The sequence below is a fragment of the Gopherus flavomarginatus genome, chromosome 2 (genome assembly GCF_025201925.1).
Source record: "Gopherus flavomarginatus isolate rGopFla2 chromosome 2, rGopFla2.mat.asm, whole genome shotgun sequence".
Lineage (NCBI taxonomy): Eukaryota > Metazoa > Chordata > Testudines > Testudinidae > Gopherus > Gopherus flavomarginatus.
The window spans coordinates 223,503,621-223,522,535 of record NC_066618.1 but is presented as its reverse complement, the minus strand read 5'-3'; the positions used below and the strand labels follow the sequence as shown (position 1 = coordinate 223,522,535).

At 40.6% G+C, this 18,915-nt stretch overlaps 1 protein-coding gene across 2 annotated transcripts in view; it reads right to left on the bottom strand.

Annotated features, from left to right (window-relative positions):
• ASXL3 (ASXL transcriptional regulator 3) overlaps positions 1-18,657 on the bottom strand; it is a 149,681-nt gene extending 131,024 nt beyond the window's left edge. The window contains exon 1 of one of the 2 annotated variants that reach the window (XM_050941900.1): positions 18,311-18,657. In XM_050941900.1, the coding sequence (XP_050797857.1) occupies positions 18,311-18,364 (54 nt within the window). In that variant the 5' untranslated portion in view covers positions 18,365-18,657. The remainder of the gene's footprint in view (positions 1-18,310) is intronic. The other variant, XM_050941901.1, reaches the window with a different exon arrangement.
• Positions 18,658-18,915: the final 258 nt, after the last annotated feature.

Below are 18,915 nucleotides of genomic sequence, written 5' to 3'. Positions count from 1 at the left end.
TGGGGGCAAACAGCTGGCAGATAGTTTTCTGTCAGAATATCAACTGTGGAACGTACTCCCCATCTTGGTCTGAAACTGCTCCAGTATTCTGACCCTCAGGCCATGGAAGGCCTGTCCAATTTCTTAGGCATTTGATGAAGGTGAAGACAGAGAATGAAGCTCTCCGGTAGGATGGATGATTTCTCTGTTCTGCTGCTTTGATTGGCTGGTTTAATGTTTTTTGGGGGGACTGGGATAACTGGATCAGTTTTGAGTATAATGTTTTTTCTATAATGCCACACTTTAACTCATGTAATGGAAGCTAGGGCTCTTTGAAAAATCAAAATAAATGGCATACTTGCATTTAGAATTCAAAATAAATAAATGTCACAATTAAATACAATATACAATGGAACAGCACAACTGTTTTATTCATTTAAATTGCAGAGGCTGTGGCAAGTAAAATTTTTTGTCATAATGAGTAAAATCAACCCTCAGGCTAGTAGGTAGAGGGTACATTTCCTATTTTATTACTTAGTAAGACAAGATAAGTATCTAAATGACTAAGATCCTGAACCAGCATTGGGATGAGCTATCACAGACCCTGGCACATCCCACTGACTATAACAGGATTTTGCATAGGCAGAGGGTCCATGCTACCAGATTGCTTTGCAAGATCAGGGTCAAAGGCAAATATCTTGATGAACACTGAGCTTTGTTTCCATTTCTACTATAGCATGAGCTCTGTTACTATTCCAGAGAGTTCCTTTAGTTCCAGTGACAGAGGGCTATGAGTTTAGAGTTTTAGGATGGGAGTTCTAGTCTGTGACATATGCATGCGGTTAGCTGACAAACATGGGTGCTATGCAGTTTGTGGCTATGAATCATTACATTGGGATGAAGCTCTGCTGTGGAGAGAGCAAAGAGAAAAAGATAGCCCTCCTACCCCACCACCATATCAGAGATTGGTTAAAAACTGCCCTGAATTCATGGCCATGATCTTTAACTGCATCCATAAGGGAGGTGAATGCCTCTTTGGAGCAGACACCCTGTACAAGGGGAGAAAGCGACCATGCTTAGGTGACTGAGACTGTTCCTTTCCACTCCAACAGCTTGTGTCCTGCATCAGCTGCCAGTATTTTATGCTGTATATTGTTTCCCCTCTGTTATCTAAAGAAACACTATGAACAAATTAAGAACATCAGAACAGCTATACTGAGTCAGACCAAAAGTCCATCTAGCCCAGTATCCTGTCTTCTGAGCGTGGCCAATTCCAGGTGCCCCAGAGGGAATGAACAGAACTGGTAATCATCAAGTGATCCATCCCATCGCCCATTCCCAGCTTCTGGCAAAGAGGCTAGGGACACCATCCCTGCCATCCTGGCTAATAGCATTGATAGACCTATCCTCTGTGAACTTATCTAGTTCTTTTTTGAACTGCGTTGTAGTCTTGGCCTTCTCAATATCCTCTGGCAAGGAGTTCCACAGTCTGACTGTGCATTGTGTAAAGACATACTTCCTTTTGTTTGTTTTAAACCTGCTGCTTATTATTTTTATTTGGTGATCTCTAGTACTTGTGTTATGAGAAGTAGTAAACAACACTTCTTTATTTACTTTCTCCACACCAGTCATGAGTTTATAGACCTCTATCATATCCCCCCTTTGTCGTCTCTTTTCCAAGGTGAAAAGTCCCAGCCTTATTAATCGCTCCTCATTCAGAACCCATTCCATATCCCTAATCATTTTTGTTGTCCTTTTCTGAACCTTTTCCAATTCCACTATATCTTTTTTGAGATGGGGCCGACCACATCTGCACGCAGTATTCAAGATGTGGATGTACCTTGGATTTGTATAGAAGCAATATGATATTTTCTGTCATATTATTTACCCCTTTCTTAATGATTCCCAGCATTCTGTTCACTTTTTTGACTACCACTGCACATTGAGCAGATGTTTTCAGAGAACTATCCACAATGACTCCAAGATCTCTTTCTTGAGCGGTAACAGCTAATTTAGACCCCACTGTTTTATATGTATAGTTGGGATTATGTTTTCCAATGTGCATTTAAACATTGCATTTATCAACAATGAATTTCATCTACCATTTTGTTGCCCTGTCAGCCAGTTTTGTGAGATCCTTTTGCAGATCTTCGCAGGCTGCTTGGGACTTAACATTGATTGCTATGTGAGTGATGGAGAGAAAAATAGCACGCAAAAGCCTAAATATATTCACTTTTTGTATATGTTATATCACTCTAACGCAAACTAATATAGATTTTTTTTCAGACACTGAAAGGTTTACTGTACTACTGATGTTTCAACATGGTCAGAATCAAAACACGTGAAGAGGGAGTCTTCTGAAATCGTGTGCGTGTGCACGCACTTCCATCACTTACTTTCCTCAGGCAAATGTAATGTTTAAGGAGTACTTTCAAAGTGAGTAACAGAATTCCTACTGGCTGCTCTCTAAATGTACCAGATTTAACAAGAGGAGACAGTTATGCCAGTTTTCTTTCCACTCCTCTCCTACAAGGAGTTATCTTGTTAGATGGTGTCCTACAGATACAGACCTAGGATTTCAGAGAGAAAAAATACTAAACTATAACATATAGGATTAAGAATAAAATATGTTTAGGGGTACATACTGCAGCTAAACACGTACTTCCTATCAGCTTTTAAAATACTTTTCCTAGATCAGGGTTATCCAAGAAATTAATAAAACAAGCAGATTTTGTGTTGTGACTAATATGGGTACATTGTGAGGCATGAATACAATTAAGGATTTATAGCCATGGTCTGGGCTGATTATAACAAGGTTTTATTTATAAATAATAGGATTGTTACATTATACCACATCTATTAATAAATAATAATAATAAATAATAATAATATAGAAAGAGGTACTGCGTGACCGTTAACAAATCACATAGCCTCTCTGTGACTCAGTTCTCCCATCTGTAAAACAGATATAATATTTATCCTCATTGTACAGGATTTTGATGCCTGGATGAAAAGTTTATTTACATTCTCTCAGTCTTTGTAAAGAGATTCCTTATCCTTGCAAGACTTAGTGTTTTCTCTCTTTCTCTCCCATCGCCAGCTACACAGTACAGTTCCCTGTATTGCTGCCTGTCGGCTAACATGAAAAGATGGGGAGCTAAACTGTTGTTACTGATGTAGAGAGTGAACCTTTGTTCATGCTTTGGTAGGTTTTATCCTTATAAGGATGACCAAAGTGTGTGTGCCTGGAGGATGGATGGCTGAGGTGCAACACAGAAGGTCAGGACAAGGAAAACTAAGGGCTTGTCTACATCACAAAGTTGCAGCGCTGGTGAGGGGGTTACAGCGCTGCAACTTAGGAGGTGTACACATCTGCAGGGCATCACCAGCGCTGCAACTCCCTGTTTGCAGCGCTGGCCGTACTCCCGTTTTGTCTCGGGTGTAGAGGATCCAGCGCTGGTGATCCAGCGCTGGTAATCAAGTGTAGACACTTACCAGCGCTTTTCTTGACCTCCGTGGAATAAGCAGGTATCCCAGCATACCTGAGGAAGCCTCTGGTAATCAAGCAGGTCTCCTTCCCTGCGGTTTGCTCTCGCGTTCCCCGAACCCCCGAGCAAGCAGGTCTCCTTCCCTGCGGTTTGCTCTCGCGTTCCCCGAACCCCCATGCAAGCAGGTCTCCTTCCCTGCGGTTTGCAGGGGGGGTTCGGGGAACGCGAGAGCAAACCGCGGCGAAGCTGGTCTCCTTCCCCGGTTTGCACTCGCGTTCCCCGAACCCCCGAGCAAGCAGGTCTCCTTCCCTGCGGTTTGCAGGGGGGTTCGGGGAACGCGAGAGCAAACCGCGGTGAAGCTGGTCTCCTTCCCCAGTTTGCTCTCGCGTTCCCCGAACCCCCGAGCAAGCAGGTCTCCTTCCCTGCGGTTTGCAGGGGGGTTCGGGGAACGCGAGAGCAAACCGCGGCGAAGCTGGTCTCCTTCCCCGGTTTGCTCTCGCGTTCCCCGAACCCCCCTTGAAGCCGCCCAACAGCGCTGCAGTGTGGCCACATCTAACACCACTTGCAGCGCTGGTTGCTGTAAGTGTGGCCACTCTGCAGCGCTGGCCCTATACAGCTGTACTAATACAGCTGTAACAACCAGCGCTGCAAAATTGTAGATGTAGACATACCCTAAAACCAGGATGGAAGAAGTGACTTTTCCCCCCACCAAAAAAATAAAGCATCTGAATTCCCTCATCAGGAAAATCCCTCCAAAGAAAAGTGAAATGAAAGCCATCATCTGGTTTTATTCAGGGGGGAATTATTCAATTTTCGAGGGAGCTGATATTACAAATGAAAGGGACTTTGGGGGTTTTCAAGATAACAATGTTCAAAACTGACTTGAAATCAATTTGAATTGTGATATCATATCCCTGTATTTAGTCAATTCACTGGTACAATCAAATTATAATACTTTAAATGCTCCAAAAGTAGACAAGAAAGTCACATTTTTGAATTAGAGAAATATAGCCTTCTCGCGCCACATATATAGAGAGAATTCTTTTGTTAGCTGCCAGTGGGATTTTGCTATCTTTGTTAAATATAAAATGGTTAGTGTCATAACAATGATCAGCCATCATTTTATGACATTTATCTTTATGAGTGAGGAAAGGAAAGGGCTACTGTGAATTATTCCACCTCTCCTCATGAGACAATTAAAGTCTTAAGAGATTAGTCATCAATACCAGCTGGATATAAAATAAAATACATGACGGTGTGGGATGCTATGACGTTTTAATTGCCATGAGTTGGGGAACATCATCTTACTCGCAGATGGTACAGCTGTCAGTTACTCATGCAAGGTTCTCAAGCAAGGGAGAATCAGTATTTTGTACCACACCAAACCATGATTATTTTGTTCGAGTCACATACCTTGTTCATTTTTAATTCTAATCTTCCTACTGTCTTCCCCCACCTGGCTTTAAAGTATACTAGCTGTAACAGAAACGGGCTCTATTTGGGTGGAACCTAGGGATGTTCGTATAAAGTTTGGCAAATAATGTGTTGTTTCAAACCCATTACGAACAAGAGTTTGGCAAGGTACCAATAGATCAGATAGAACACATGATGGTGTGTCTATATAACAGGGAAATGCCCTAAAGGTTTTATTGGGAAGACCTGCATAACTTACAACTTTTCTATTTGAGAACAATCTGACCTAGGGTTGCCAATTTTGGCTGGAGGGATTCCTGGAGGTTTCAGCACATGACAATCTTTAATTAAAGACTCATCTTTAATTCCTGGAGACTCCAGGACAATCCTGGAGGGTTTGCAACCCTAATCTGACCATCCCAAACTGCTGGCAATTAAAAAAAAAACAAAACCTTTCATGGCACCTTATACCAGCAGTTATTCTGTTTGTTTGTTCGTTCATTCTGGGCTGATTGTTGTTTATAATACACACAAAGAGTATGGTATTTTCCCATTCCCACTCTTCCTCACGGCAGAAAATCCTTTTGATTACAATTGTGGTGACTTGTAAGTGCTTGGAATGCATGGGTAATCACAAGGTTGGATGAAGGGGAGCAGATTTGTTTTGTGGAGGTGAATTGCCGGGTTCTTTTGGAGAAGTTCTCCTTCTCTGGTTACTGCTAGACCACACCTATCATTTAATCTGTGGCTCAAAAAATAATTCTAGGAAATAATTTTTTGCCTTTGGGACACACGAAATGATAAGCATTACCAGTTTTCCACAGGGAGCATATCTTTATCCACACTATCCTCGATAAGGGCCTCAGGAAGCTCAAGCATAAAGTTTTCAAAAATTCTCTGATGTGATCAGTAACTTACACAGATCAGCCATATAACAAGGCAACATTACTGTGAGGAGGATGTACCATGACAGTATGGTTGGGAGACATTGCATTGACATAGCTGACAAAGCAAAATCAACAGACTGGTTTACCAGCTGAACAGAAGTTTCCCTTAGAGATTTAAACTCAATAAAAGCTATCAATCTTCAATAGCCAGAACAATTAAATAGGGCCTCATGGACAAGGAACAAAGATGAACTCTGACTTCAGAATTACAGAGGTGATAGTGAGACAGAGATAAAGATGTGATTCTTATACCAACAGTTTGTAACCCTAAGCCCAAAATTAAGATGCACATTTTGTCTACCTATCTGAGTAAAACCTGAAAGCACTCAGGATAGGTCACAAGTTGTCGGCAGCCATGAGCTCCAGGAAGGATTACTCTTCGCATAGGCCATAAGCCTGCTTCAACTCGAAAATCAGATCAAACAAGAACTCGGCACACACTAATGGGAAATTTGAGGTGCAATAAATCAGCCTGCATGCCACAAAACTATGAATCACAAACAAGGTAGATATTTTAATTTGTAGATGAGGGGGTACGTAGGATTTTCTTTTACGGCCGGGAAGGTTATAGGTACATCATTTTCACACAACTGGGTTTCCTGCTCAACCAAGAGATGAGCTTTATTTTAGGGCTCTCCTAGTTTACTGCCTTATCTCTCAATGTCCTATCTTCATTCTACTTTGAACAGCGAAGGCCTTTTTTGTTTTCTGGCAGGTGAAAGCATCAAAGAAAAGCAAACCAAGAAAGGGCAAAACACGTCCATTAGGTAATTAACATATGATTTACTCAATAGCAGATTCATTCTGCCCTACTTGAACTATACATCTGCCTTTTGTGAGGGGAGTTTTATCCTAAAGTAAGCCCTTTTTTGGAACCACAGAGGTAAACATTAGCAGCTCCTACTCTCAGCACAGCACTAGTCTTTTCACATTTTAATTAAGACTTTTCTGAATGCTCAGTATGAATTTTTATTTTTTCATAGTCCCAGGAAATCAAGGAATTTCTCTGGTGGATTCAATAATGTGGCCTTACCTGGATACTACACTGTGACATGGTGGAAGACTTGAGTGTTTTGATGACCCTGAGAAGTTTGCCAGGAGGAGTTACTCCTGGTAGGGCCATCCAAGCCATACAGGTCAAAGGGTAAGGTTCAGATTAAAAGCAGCCCACTGGTCCTACAAGTTGGGGGTTAAACAAATGAGTCAGCTCAGTAACCTGAAAGCCTAGGGGGATATCCAGAAGGAAATAATATCACCAACTGGCAAAATAGCAACTGCATTCACCAATTTCCACAACATCTGATAACTTATAGATTTTATCTTATCAACCAAACTATGACTCTTCAATTCAAAATTATTGAGTTATTTCCATCTTAACATACAGATGTGAAAGCTGGAAAGTCACCAGAGACAGATGTCTACATGTCTTTGAAAGCAAATACCTTAGAAAAATATAAGATAGTAAATGAAATACCATATGCCAAAATTTGTCAAGAGTTTAACACCTCCTGATTTCTAAAGTTATCCGGGGGGGGAAAAGATGGAAATACAAAGGACATGTGTTAAGAATAAAGTCAGAGCATCTGCCATGGCAAGCGTGCCATTGGGCAGCTGAAAGAACATGCAAAAGGGGCTAAGTGAAAGAATACCTTCATCGAACACTACTCAAAGCAGGAAATCTACGGGACCTAACAACATAGAGAACATACACAGTGTGGCTCAGGATAGACAGTTATAGAGGAGCCTTGCTCAGGCCCTAAGTGACATATGATAGCATGGGAAGGATGATGATTTAAAATCAACTGCAGTCCACAGGAAAAAATTTAACTGTCTTTTATCCTTCAATTCTATTGGTGCTCTACCACAAAATGAACTCTCTTGCTCAATGGAGCAATCTCAGAATATTTTTATTTTAAGGATATGGAACACTATTGTAAAATTGGTATCCGAAAAGAAAAGAAAAGAAAAGAAAAGGCCCCTGCCTATTCACAAAAGCTCTGAAAAGAATTCTAACATGCATCAGAGCTATAGAGTCAAAACATTCATTACCAAAATCCCATGCAAGTTACACAGACTCCCCAACAGCCTGCAGTCTTAGTTCCAATGACTGTGGTTGTAGAAAACCATGTTTCCTTAAAAAATCCTGTTAACAAAAAGATGAAAGGTCACTTTGCACAAAGGTTATGATGCATCAGCACTGGCCTCCAGTGTAGCTATCCAGTTCATCTTCTGTCTATAAGGCAGTAAAATGCAGTGGCTAGATGAGCCTTTTACCTTAAACTGTTCCAGATATTGTGACCCATAAATACAAATATATTTGTGGAACATTTCGATGTTATATTCTTCAACGGTAAGAAAATACATCAGTATTTCTGGTTATTAAACAAAAATCAGCAGTAGTCTCATCCTGCAAAAGAGATTCCAAGACAGGTACACATATAAGCATTGCTTTTCTAGAAGCAATCTGAACAAGATCAGGTGACACCAACTCTGAAAATTCCATTAGTAGAAAGGATTGCCTATCACTCAAAGGAGAGGAAAATATTTCATAAGACAAGTGGGTCTTTTCATTTATTTCTAAAGGGCTGGTTGATTTTCTTTTTTTACTTTTCCAATCTCCTCTTAGTTGAAATGGATAAGGCAAATTATCCTAAAATTACTTGGAATGTGATGTAATAAGAAACACAGTAGTTCATTTCCCAGAAAAAAGTTCTAATTACAGTTGTGACGTTCCCCTGGTGTTATCTGGACCTGTGATCTACTAGGTCACTCCAACCCTTGACTCTGGGAGCTAGCCTTACCCTGCTCTGCTGTGAGAACCCTCACTCCTAGGCTGTTCACACACAGCCTCTGGCATGTAAGCTGCTCCCAGCTATGTGAGTGAGCACTTTTGGCCAGCCGCTGCATGGATTCTGCAACTGAATGACACTAGCCAATATCTCCGGTCCCAGACACAGCCCTAGAAACCTTTGTCTTGCAGTGTCCAGTTATGCCTGCTGGACACTGCAAGCTTATATGAGTTTGTCAATTTAACAAAGAAATTGATATGTACCAGACTTATTATCCCAAAGGAAGTCTTTGACACACTTCAAACCAAACTCACTGCTTCAGGTAGAATAAACAGATTTATTAACTATGAAGATAGATTTTAAGCGATTATAAGCCAAAGCCCAACAAGTCAGATCTGATCAAATGAAATAAAAGCAAAACGCATTGTAAGCTGATCTTAACACTTTCAGTGCCCTTACAAACTTGGATGCGTCTCACCACAGGCTAACTGGTTGCTCTTCAGCCAGACTCTCCCGTTCGAGCAGCCCTTCAGTCACTTGGTGGTGGTGTCTGTAGATGGAGGTGAAAGAGAGGGAGAGTATGGCAAATGTCCCTCTCCCTTTTTATCATGTTCTTTCTTCCCTCTTGGCTTTGTTCCTGTGAGGCTGGGCTGAGTTTGTTCCACACATGCCCTGATGAGGTGTGAACTGCCCCTCTGCTCTGGGGGAGTTTTTGCCTGGGCTTGTTTTAAGACATGAGAAGACATTTTGAGCCTCATAACTATATACATGAAATTACAACCTATAACATTACTAAAACAACAATGCTCAGTGCATCATGAGCCTTCCAAAGACACCCGACATGACAAACTTTACATTGGATACCACACAATCATTTTATAAGGATGAACATGGGGGTGCAGCGTGTTCCCCTGAGGTACAGAGTGTCACAATAGTTTCTACAGAGGACAGGATTCTTGTTTTAATCTCCATACTTCATAATACCAAATACCTGAAGAAAACAAAAAGTTAGCAGGGAAGTCTTATTTGAGATCATTGTGTTACTACTTCACTTAAATAAGTAGCTGACAGTCCAAAAAAGTGTCTTCCCAAAATTATGAGAATTAATTTCTCGCTCTCTTTCCATTTCTCTCCCTCGCTTATCATGGAATTTTGGTTTCCTCCTGGGAAATTATTTTTTTTTGTTCCACTTCATACTGTGTGTGCACACCTCTGCATCTTTTCCCCCACTGCAGTTCTCCAAGTCCTCTCTGCCACTTTTCCCTGACCCTTTGCCAATACTTCTGCTCCCACACAGAAGAGGCATGCTAGTTTTCATTTTAAAGTTCAAGAGATAAGAGATAGGTATGTGGCAGAATACAACAATACAGAATACTTTAAACAGGTTTTATAATATGCCTACCACAAACAAATTCTGTATGAATATATGTCTAAATGCAGGTTTTTGGAACATTAGTACTTACGGAAGTTTTCTAGACTTCCCAGAGCGCTCTCTCTCTCTCTCTCACACACACACACTTACTTCAATATCTGAGTAACTTCAGCCTTTAATGGCACTTCAAGTAATACATAAGGGGTTTCTTAACATGCAAGCTTTAAGAATGCTGAGAAGAGCAGATAGGTGCAGTGTTCTTTTAAATTTAAACCAATAGTTCTCTCTGCATCTGTGACTTTCAGGAGCACTTCCTAACACACACATCAGGCATCAAACTTCATTTTCTGTTACAGGGACATTTATGTAGGTCAGGCCCAAAGTTTAGACAGTAGGGATTTTTTTTCTTTTGTTTTGTTTTCCAGATTTAAACATTGGCCTAAAGGCCTTGCAACTCAGACATTGCAGTACTCTGCTAGTGCATGTGAACAACAGTGAACTTAACCAGTTTATTTTCATAGCCCAACTAACCAAAATAAAAACAGAAAAATGTATAGATGGTGAAAAATATTTTTAAATATAACCCACATTTTAATCACTTAAAATGTTAGTAATATAAAGAATCTTGATGGTGGTATATTAGACAGAAGCGGCACCTAAGCATGGCAGAAAACCTCATGAATGGGTGGACGGGATCTTTGTTCTTTTTCAAACACATCTACTCTTATCATTAGACAGTAACTCCAAAATACACTAACTGTAACAGATGCCTGAAGAAAAACAATTAAGAAGATCCATTTTTAGAGAGCCAACTAAAGTGAAAAGAAGAAAGCAGCTTGAAGTTCTTTTTTTTCCAAAAAAATCAGCTCATCAAATGATAAATACATTGGCTCAGATATGTGCTGATCACCTTCCAATCCATACAAAACGTAGCCACTAAAATCTTCTAACCCATTGCTCTATATCACATCCTTTTTTTAACCTGTCCTCTGTCTTATCTTCAACTGCATTACATTTATACCTTGATTTAATCCTCATGCCCTTCACTCTATCCATCTCTACCTATTGTTTGTTCCTCATCACTTATATTGTATCCTGCCCTCCTATTTCACTAGTTATGCCAGTCCACAAACCACCCATTTGTTTACTTCTTCCACGTTTCTGCTTTCTTACACACTACTCTTTGTGCAAGGAAAGCCTTCCCAGAACTAACCAGAACAATTTTACAACATCTACCTCAAAACCATCTTTTGCTATCGACCACTTACATCATGGATGGCTAATATTAGCTTGTTTACTAAAAATATCCAAATGATTCAGAATCATCAAGCTGTTCACAGTTAGCCAATGTTACTTCATCCTCCTTCCCTCATTGATTGTTTTATAAAACACTCACCTGTGCCTCCTTTCAATTTAAGTTTTAACCTTTTCGGGTCAGGGATCACGCCTTCATTTAGACAATACAGCCCTGATACTGACTGGGGCCTTCAGGGAATCACACAACACAGACAAAATTTAAAAAAAAAAAACAATTTTCTTGTTGCCTTGCTATCAAATAGCATATATATATATATATGGATAAACATACTTTTATAAGCAGTTGTCTACTCCCCCATCCCAGATGTTGCATTCTGAGAATTTTATATATATATATATTTATTATATATATAAATATATATATATATAAAATTCTCAGAATGCAACATCTGGGATGGGGGAGTAGACAACTGCTTATAAAAGTATGTTTATCCTTACATAATGCGAGATGACATTACTAGATTTTAAGTCAGAAAACTAGAAGAGGAAATGAGATGCTGTATGTAACAGGAAATAGTTTAGCGCATGGGTGTTATCTGAAGGTGACCTGCAAACATAAAAAGTAAATTCCATTGACTTCAGTAATACATATTGATTGAATGCCCTCACTGAAAAGGCAAAGATAGGCATTCAGCATGTAAGGCCAGATCAGACTATGTGCAGAGGACCTCCTGGGAGATGCTGAGCAGGCTCCACTCCAAATCACAACAAAGGAAACTGAAAGCACTCCAGACAGGAACTCAGCATCTTGCAGGATTGCACCCATACACAATCCAAATTTGCCCTTTTCTGTTCTTATTTCAGGTCTTTCTGACCTTAAAGTCTATGAGTCTTGTGAATTCACAGACATCTGGCTCCTGATTCTCTACAATACTCCATTGGACCCCATGCTCTGATATCACAACTACTAAGGTTTCAGAGTAGCAGCCGTGTTAGTCTGTATCCGCAAAAAGAACAAGAGTACTTGTGGCACCTTAGAGACTAACAAATTTATTTCAGCATGAGCTTTCATGAGCTACAGCTCACTTCTTCAGATGCACAGAATGGAACACACAGACAGGATGTATAAATATCTCCTGTCTCTGTGTTCCATTCTGTGCATCTGAAGAAGTAAGCTGTAGCTCACGAAAGCTCATGCTGAAATAAATTTGTTTGTCTCTAAGGTGCCACAAGTACTCTTGTTCTTTTTACAACTACTAAGGAAGCTTTCTGGAGCACTGAACCCATCTATAGGGAGCTGAGGCTCTTTCAAGGGCTTTGTGTACTTTTCCAAATTACTTTAAAATCATATAACATATTCCTCTTTCCTTCAATATCTATATTCAGAGGTTTGGCTCCAGGCTCTAGAGTACCTCATTGGTACCTGAGGCAACACAGTTGATTAAGATAGACATGTCTTCAGAACATCTCAGAGAAAAAGGTAAGGCTTAGTTGTTTATAAGATTAATGTCTCTCATTCTAATTAATAGGATCACTGTCCACATATTGGACAAGAACATTAAATTTACATCTTATTTGCAGTTCACCTTTTTAAATCTTTTTTTTAATCTACTAATCTCTAGAATACTCAATACTAACAAAAAGTGGTGCTGCTATGTACATGCAACCACAGAAGGTAAAGAAATAGATGGAGGAGTTGTGCTACCTAACAAGTGCAGCAGTTGCTTTGAATAAAAAAAAAAGAAATCCGAGAAAGCTCTAGGGCAAATAAATAACATTAAAAAAACCCACAGATCTTCAAAGCAACATTGATTGTGGATCAAAGTGAAAGGCCATCAAAACCTCCCGAAGCAGCAATATTTCTGCATGTCTAAAAAAGAATGAACTTAGAAGAAATATGGAAATAACAGTAGGTCTCTGTTAAGCCAACAACAAAGAAACCCTTAGTGTAGTAAAACAAAGTCATGTCAAATCCCCATTTTTAGAAATGCATGAACTTCCTTTCGTAACGTTTTAAACTGTGTTTATAGTAACAAGAGTGAAGACTGGAGACAAAAATCAAAAGACATTATTACATGTTACTATTCTGATTTTTGGTCCCATTTGTGGGCTTCAAATATAAAGACACACTGCAATATAATTCCATATCACTGTATGAGCTACTTCAACTACACATTCTCAGTAGAACAGAGGACAAGTGACCAGTAAGCAGATTTGGACAGGCAGCCACATTAAATGTAAACACACAGGCTAACAACCACATCTCCAAAGTAGTTATTTTTTAAAATAGCAAATTCTTTAATTGGCATACAAACTTGCTACTTCTTTTTTAAGTCTTTTAATTTCAACTATTACGTAGGAACAATAATTTATTCTTAACTAAGACCTGTAGTGCCAGGAAGCCACAAAAAGAAATACTCAGAACCGAAACACTAGAACACCCCAGTTCGCTCATCCCCTGCACCAAGAAGATTCTGCATAATACAGCAAAACAGGCACAATGCTAAGCAATTGGAGCAAACCTCTACATTCATTTAATTATGAATAGGGCTTGGAGGAGGAAAAGCAGGCATGCAGAGGGTAATCTAGTGAACGTAAGTGATGTGAATATCTACCAGTTTCAGAATTTTCAGATACTCCCACTATCAAGTGGAAATTATAGTTTAAGTATGCTTTAGAGCTGAGCTTAGAATAAAGACAAAAAGGACAGTGATGAGGGCAAGTTATTCACAGAAATTCTTTCAAACAGTTCTGGTAAAACACCATCCTTTATAGGCAGATGCTCAATGCCTCATGAAATATACTGGCCACACTGGTCTTGAGGGTTTACCGGCCTGCAGCATCTGCTCCCTTCAAGCCTATTTTACTTATCTGGGTCTTAAGTAAAGCAGTATGCCTGGCAGCCATAACTAATGGCTGAGTGTTGTTCTATGACAACTCCGATCTATACCACTGAAGGACTGAACCTCAAAAGAACAAACCCCTTCAGTTTAACTTCAAATTTGTGTTGAAACTTTCCAAGTGATCCATTCATTCCCAACAGCCACGCATTTATAAATCTACATTCATTTCATTATTTTAGAGTCTTCCTCAATTTTAAAGTGACTGATGAAGTCAGAATGTGAAACTACATAGAGACAAAAGTTACCAGAACTGATGGCTTATGACATCTACTAAACATATTAACAGCTGGTCTACAATCAATTCTTTTGTGATGCATCTGTACTGCGTATGTCTTGTGCAACCAATGAACTTGGAAAATCCAACTCAAGGCACCAAATTAGTATAGGACAGAAATTAATATTACAAGACTTATAATATTGGTCTTAAGAACACCTACAACTGAGGAGGCACAAGCTTTTCCATTCAATGGTGTCATTTTCGGTTGCCTTAACTTTTTCACTCTTTTTAAGCTTTTTCCTGAAATTTGGCAGGTTTGCTCTCTCTGAGCAAACAAACAACTAAGTTTAAAGAATATATGAGCCAAAACAGTTCAGCTGTACTGTCCTCCTCTGTCCTCCCTCCCTCATTTATAAAGTGCTATGTTTTTCTCTCTGATTAGTGGAGGTGAGTGAGGAAAGAGGTGGGGTGCTACATATGGAAAGAAGTTAGACCTCAAAGGAACCCTGCCATCCTCCAAAAAATACAGGTCAAGGAATGTCTCCAGGGTTCCTGCCTTATTGACTGCACAGTATAAAACATTTTAATGTGATATAGAGAACAGCTCACTATAGTCGCATTTGTTAGTTTCTTCTTCCATTAAGACTCTATACAGAAAACATTACAAGAATGTCAAGATGACAAAGACGATTTATTCAAGTATCAAGAAATGATAAATGTAAGGTTGCCTATCAAACTTAAGCCTGATCACTTGGATATATGCATTACAAAACAGTCTTATTATAAAGTAATTTACAATTTTTTCTGCAGAACTGTTGCCTCTTTCATTGTGCATGCTGAACAAGGAATAAGACAGGGCTGTGTAATGATATGGGTTCAGGATCCAGATTAACCCTGCTTTATTCTATGTAACTGTTGTATGGGACATATGAGTCTGAAGTGAGGATGCTAAGGACACCACTATATCCACTTCTACCATGACTAGTGTATAGCTTAGGGCTAAGGAACTAGATTGCAACCCAGGGAATTTGCATTCTTTTTCTGCCTCTTTCAGAGACTTCCTATGCAAACTGGCACAACACATTTAATCTCTCTGTGCTTTGGTTCTGCATAGGTAAAATAATAAATAATAATAATACTTAACTTCACAAGCGTGTTGTAAGGCTAAATCAATTTACATTTGCAAGGCTCTCAGGTACTACAGTGATGAGTGTCAAATAAAAGCAAATAAGAGAAAAAACATTTTAGTTAGTCCACAGTTTGGAAAATGTGCAGTACATGAAGCATGAGGCCACACATGGGAGGAACAAAGAGGACAAAGTGAAAAACTCAACAGCTATTTCATTCACTGAGCACTGTCCCCATTCTGTATTGTGTCAGCTAGAGGTACTATGGAAAAAATAGTGCATGAACATATCATTTTGAGACTGTACTGTAATGCATAAACACACACAAGGGAGCAGAGTTAAGGTTATCTTACAATCTTAACTTTGTTATTTCATAACTTGGGAGTAATTCACTTTACAAGCTTAACACACTTGTAGTCTTTTTATAGGAAATATAAAAAATGGGTATCAGTATTTATAACTTATTAATTCAACCTTCCTATTCTTAAAAATAAAGAAATTCAGAAGCCAATCAATTGTATAACACATATATTGATCTAGCTAGCTCCTGAGTCATTACTTGTGAGTATGTATCAATCACTTCATTCTTTACTTGTCGTTGGAAAGAAATTGATTTAATCAAGCCTTGCAGTAATACATTATTGATGTATTCCAAGAAAATGGAATCATAATGAACCATCAGGTCCTTTACATAAAATACTATAAGTACTCCACAGATTTGGCCTCAATAAAGATCTGCGAGCATGAATCCCTGCACTAGTAGATCCAGATGCATAATCAGGGTCAAAGCACGCAGTCTGTGAATAAGTAATATAGAAAACAGATTATAGACAAGCTTCTGGATAATTTAGTAACTTTGGGAGGCTGAACAACATTTTGTACAACAGGCAACGTGCTTCATCACTCACTCTTCATATAAAGTAACTACCAGTCCTAGTAGGTTTACACAATCAAGGCTGTTCCGAGTAAGAAAAAGAATGCGACTCAAACAGAGAGAGTTTCCCTATTTACATCAGATCAATCTATGTTCTAGAAGCTATTGAACTTTTCCACAGAGTTGACTACACCTTAACAGAGATTTTCCTTGCTTACACAGACCACCTCCTTTCCCATTCATGATGGCTTATATTCCCTGTGGCAGCTACAGCAATTGCTTACATGCAAAACTAATGTTAGGATAGAATTCCAAGTATTTTAAACGTCTTTTAATGAAGTTTACCAGCTTACAATACAACAAAAGCCAGCCACAAGCCACAGTCACAAACAACCATAAAGAGCTATAAAGTTAATGAGTTTGGGAACATCTATTCCAGTCATTAGTTTGGGGAAGAGAGTGCCTTCTTAATACTCTTACTCCTTTACCAGGATCCACAGAGTTAAGGAAAAACAATAGTGAGAAAGTAAGAACCTTGGGCCTGGCACATTTCCTGTTTTAGACAGGCATATTTTTCAACTCTAAAAGTGCCTACATCAGACCACCCTTGCTAAAGCTGAACTAACTGTAGTAATTTTTTGCCACATGTCCAATGAACCTTATATGTTCAATCAATGCAAGACTCCTATGAGGCACTGGCAGTGACATCTATAGTTAGGACTGCCTCTTATTTTGATATAAATTATGCAGTGGAAGGACTGAAAGGCTGAAATTCCTATGTAATGCTCCATAGTCCCACAAGACACATCCTTTCAAGAAGGACTGTGCGTCACAGCCATTCTAAGAACAAAAAATAAATAAAACAGACATGCACTAGCACCATAAGAAAAGGATCACATTCTTTTGATACTAATTTAATTGTTGAAACAATCAGTAAAATATGAAATTGATATGAATAACCAAAAAAACCCACTCAATATAAACAGCAGCAGATCTTTCTAGCTGTCCTCTTTCTATAACCGCATTTAATCATGAAACAACCCCATCTTCAGGGAAGGCATACGCACTATAGTGTACAACCACACATGCTGTATTGTACACACACACTGTGAAATTCCTAGAATGGAGAGAACTCACACAAAAGGGTCCTGAAGCACAAAGTAAATGATGTGTCCTAACACACTTAGTGAACAATAAAACAAAGTCACATAAAACAGATACTGAGAAGGCGACAAATAATTCCCCAGCCCTCTGGGAACACATTAAGTCTTTAAAGCCAGATAGCTTCCTGAGGGGTGGGATTGATTGCTTGGGCTATTTCTCTACACAGATGGGTGGAGAGGAATCCCTGGATAATTCTCTCTCCTACACACACTAATGGAGTGATGGGAAATCCTTGGATCTTTCACTTACATATATTTTAAAGGGGGAGGGAGGACTTTTCTGGGATATTTGAAACAAATACACGGGAGAAGGAGAAGGGAATTTCTCTCTCACACACACACACAGAGGATATTTTTCGACACACACTGAAGAAAGGTGCAGCTATATCCCCACACATTACAAGGAAAAGGGAGAGCTATGTCTCTCTCACATATACACACTACAAGAGGGGCTACCCTGGTAATTTCACACACACGCACACCAGGGGAAAGGAGGCGCCCCCAGGGGATGAGGGAACTTCACACGCAGTGTGGGGCGGGGGGGCGGATTCACCTGGCTAGCCCCTTAGCCCCTCACACTCCCACGTAAGGGGGGGGGGACAGCCACTTACACCCGCTACCGCCCGAAGAGTCAATCGCTTCGCTCACCCAGCCCTGCACGCTCACTCCAACATCCCCTACTGACTGCAACAAAGCCGGGGAGGAGGGTCTGTACGGGGCTGACCGCCCCCTCCACTCGCCGGGGGCTCGCCCGCCCGCACTATGCGAACGCGGCACCTACCAGGCGGGCAGCCTCGGCCCAGGTGCGGTCCTTCTTCTTCCTCTTGTCTTTCATGTTTGCATCTCATTGAGATGGTTCTAGGGGGGAGGGGGGAGGGCGGACTGGAGCGTGCGGGGGGCGGGGGGCCCGGAGGGGCTCCACACAGACACGGCTACACGGGCGCGGAGCTCCGGAGCCCCCGGGGCGGGGGGAGGAGAAGGGGGCTGGGCCGGCTCGGGCTCGGGCTCCCGCAGCAGCAGCAGCACAGCTGACAGCTTGAGGGATGCTCCGCTACTCTCACAACAATGCACTATGACGTCACACAGGGGAATGGCGACCGCACCAAACATCCCAGCCAAGGCGGCCGCCCTCGCGAGGAAACCGCGCGCGACACCAGAGCGATTCAAAAACCTCGCGAGAGCTGTGTGGGCGGCTGCCCCTGCCCAATGGGAGGGGGGGAGAGGCGCTAAGCGGAGACTACACATCCCAGGGTGCAGTGCGCAGCCAGCCGGCGGAGCGAGCTGGAGCACTGCCCCATGGGAAGTGTAGTCTCCCCTAGGCAGCGTGGCAACCCGCTGCGCGCTGTTGTCAAAATTGCTAGGCAAAGCCAGAAACTTGTATACGCG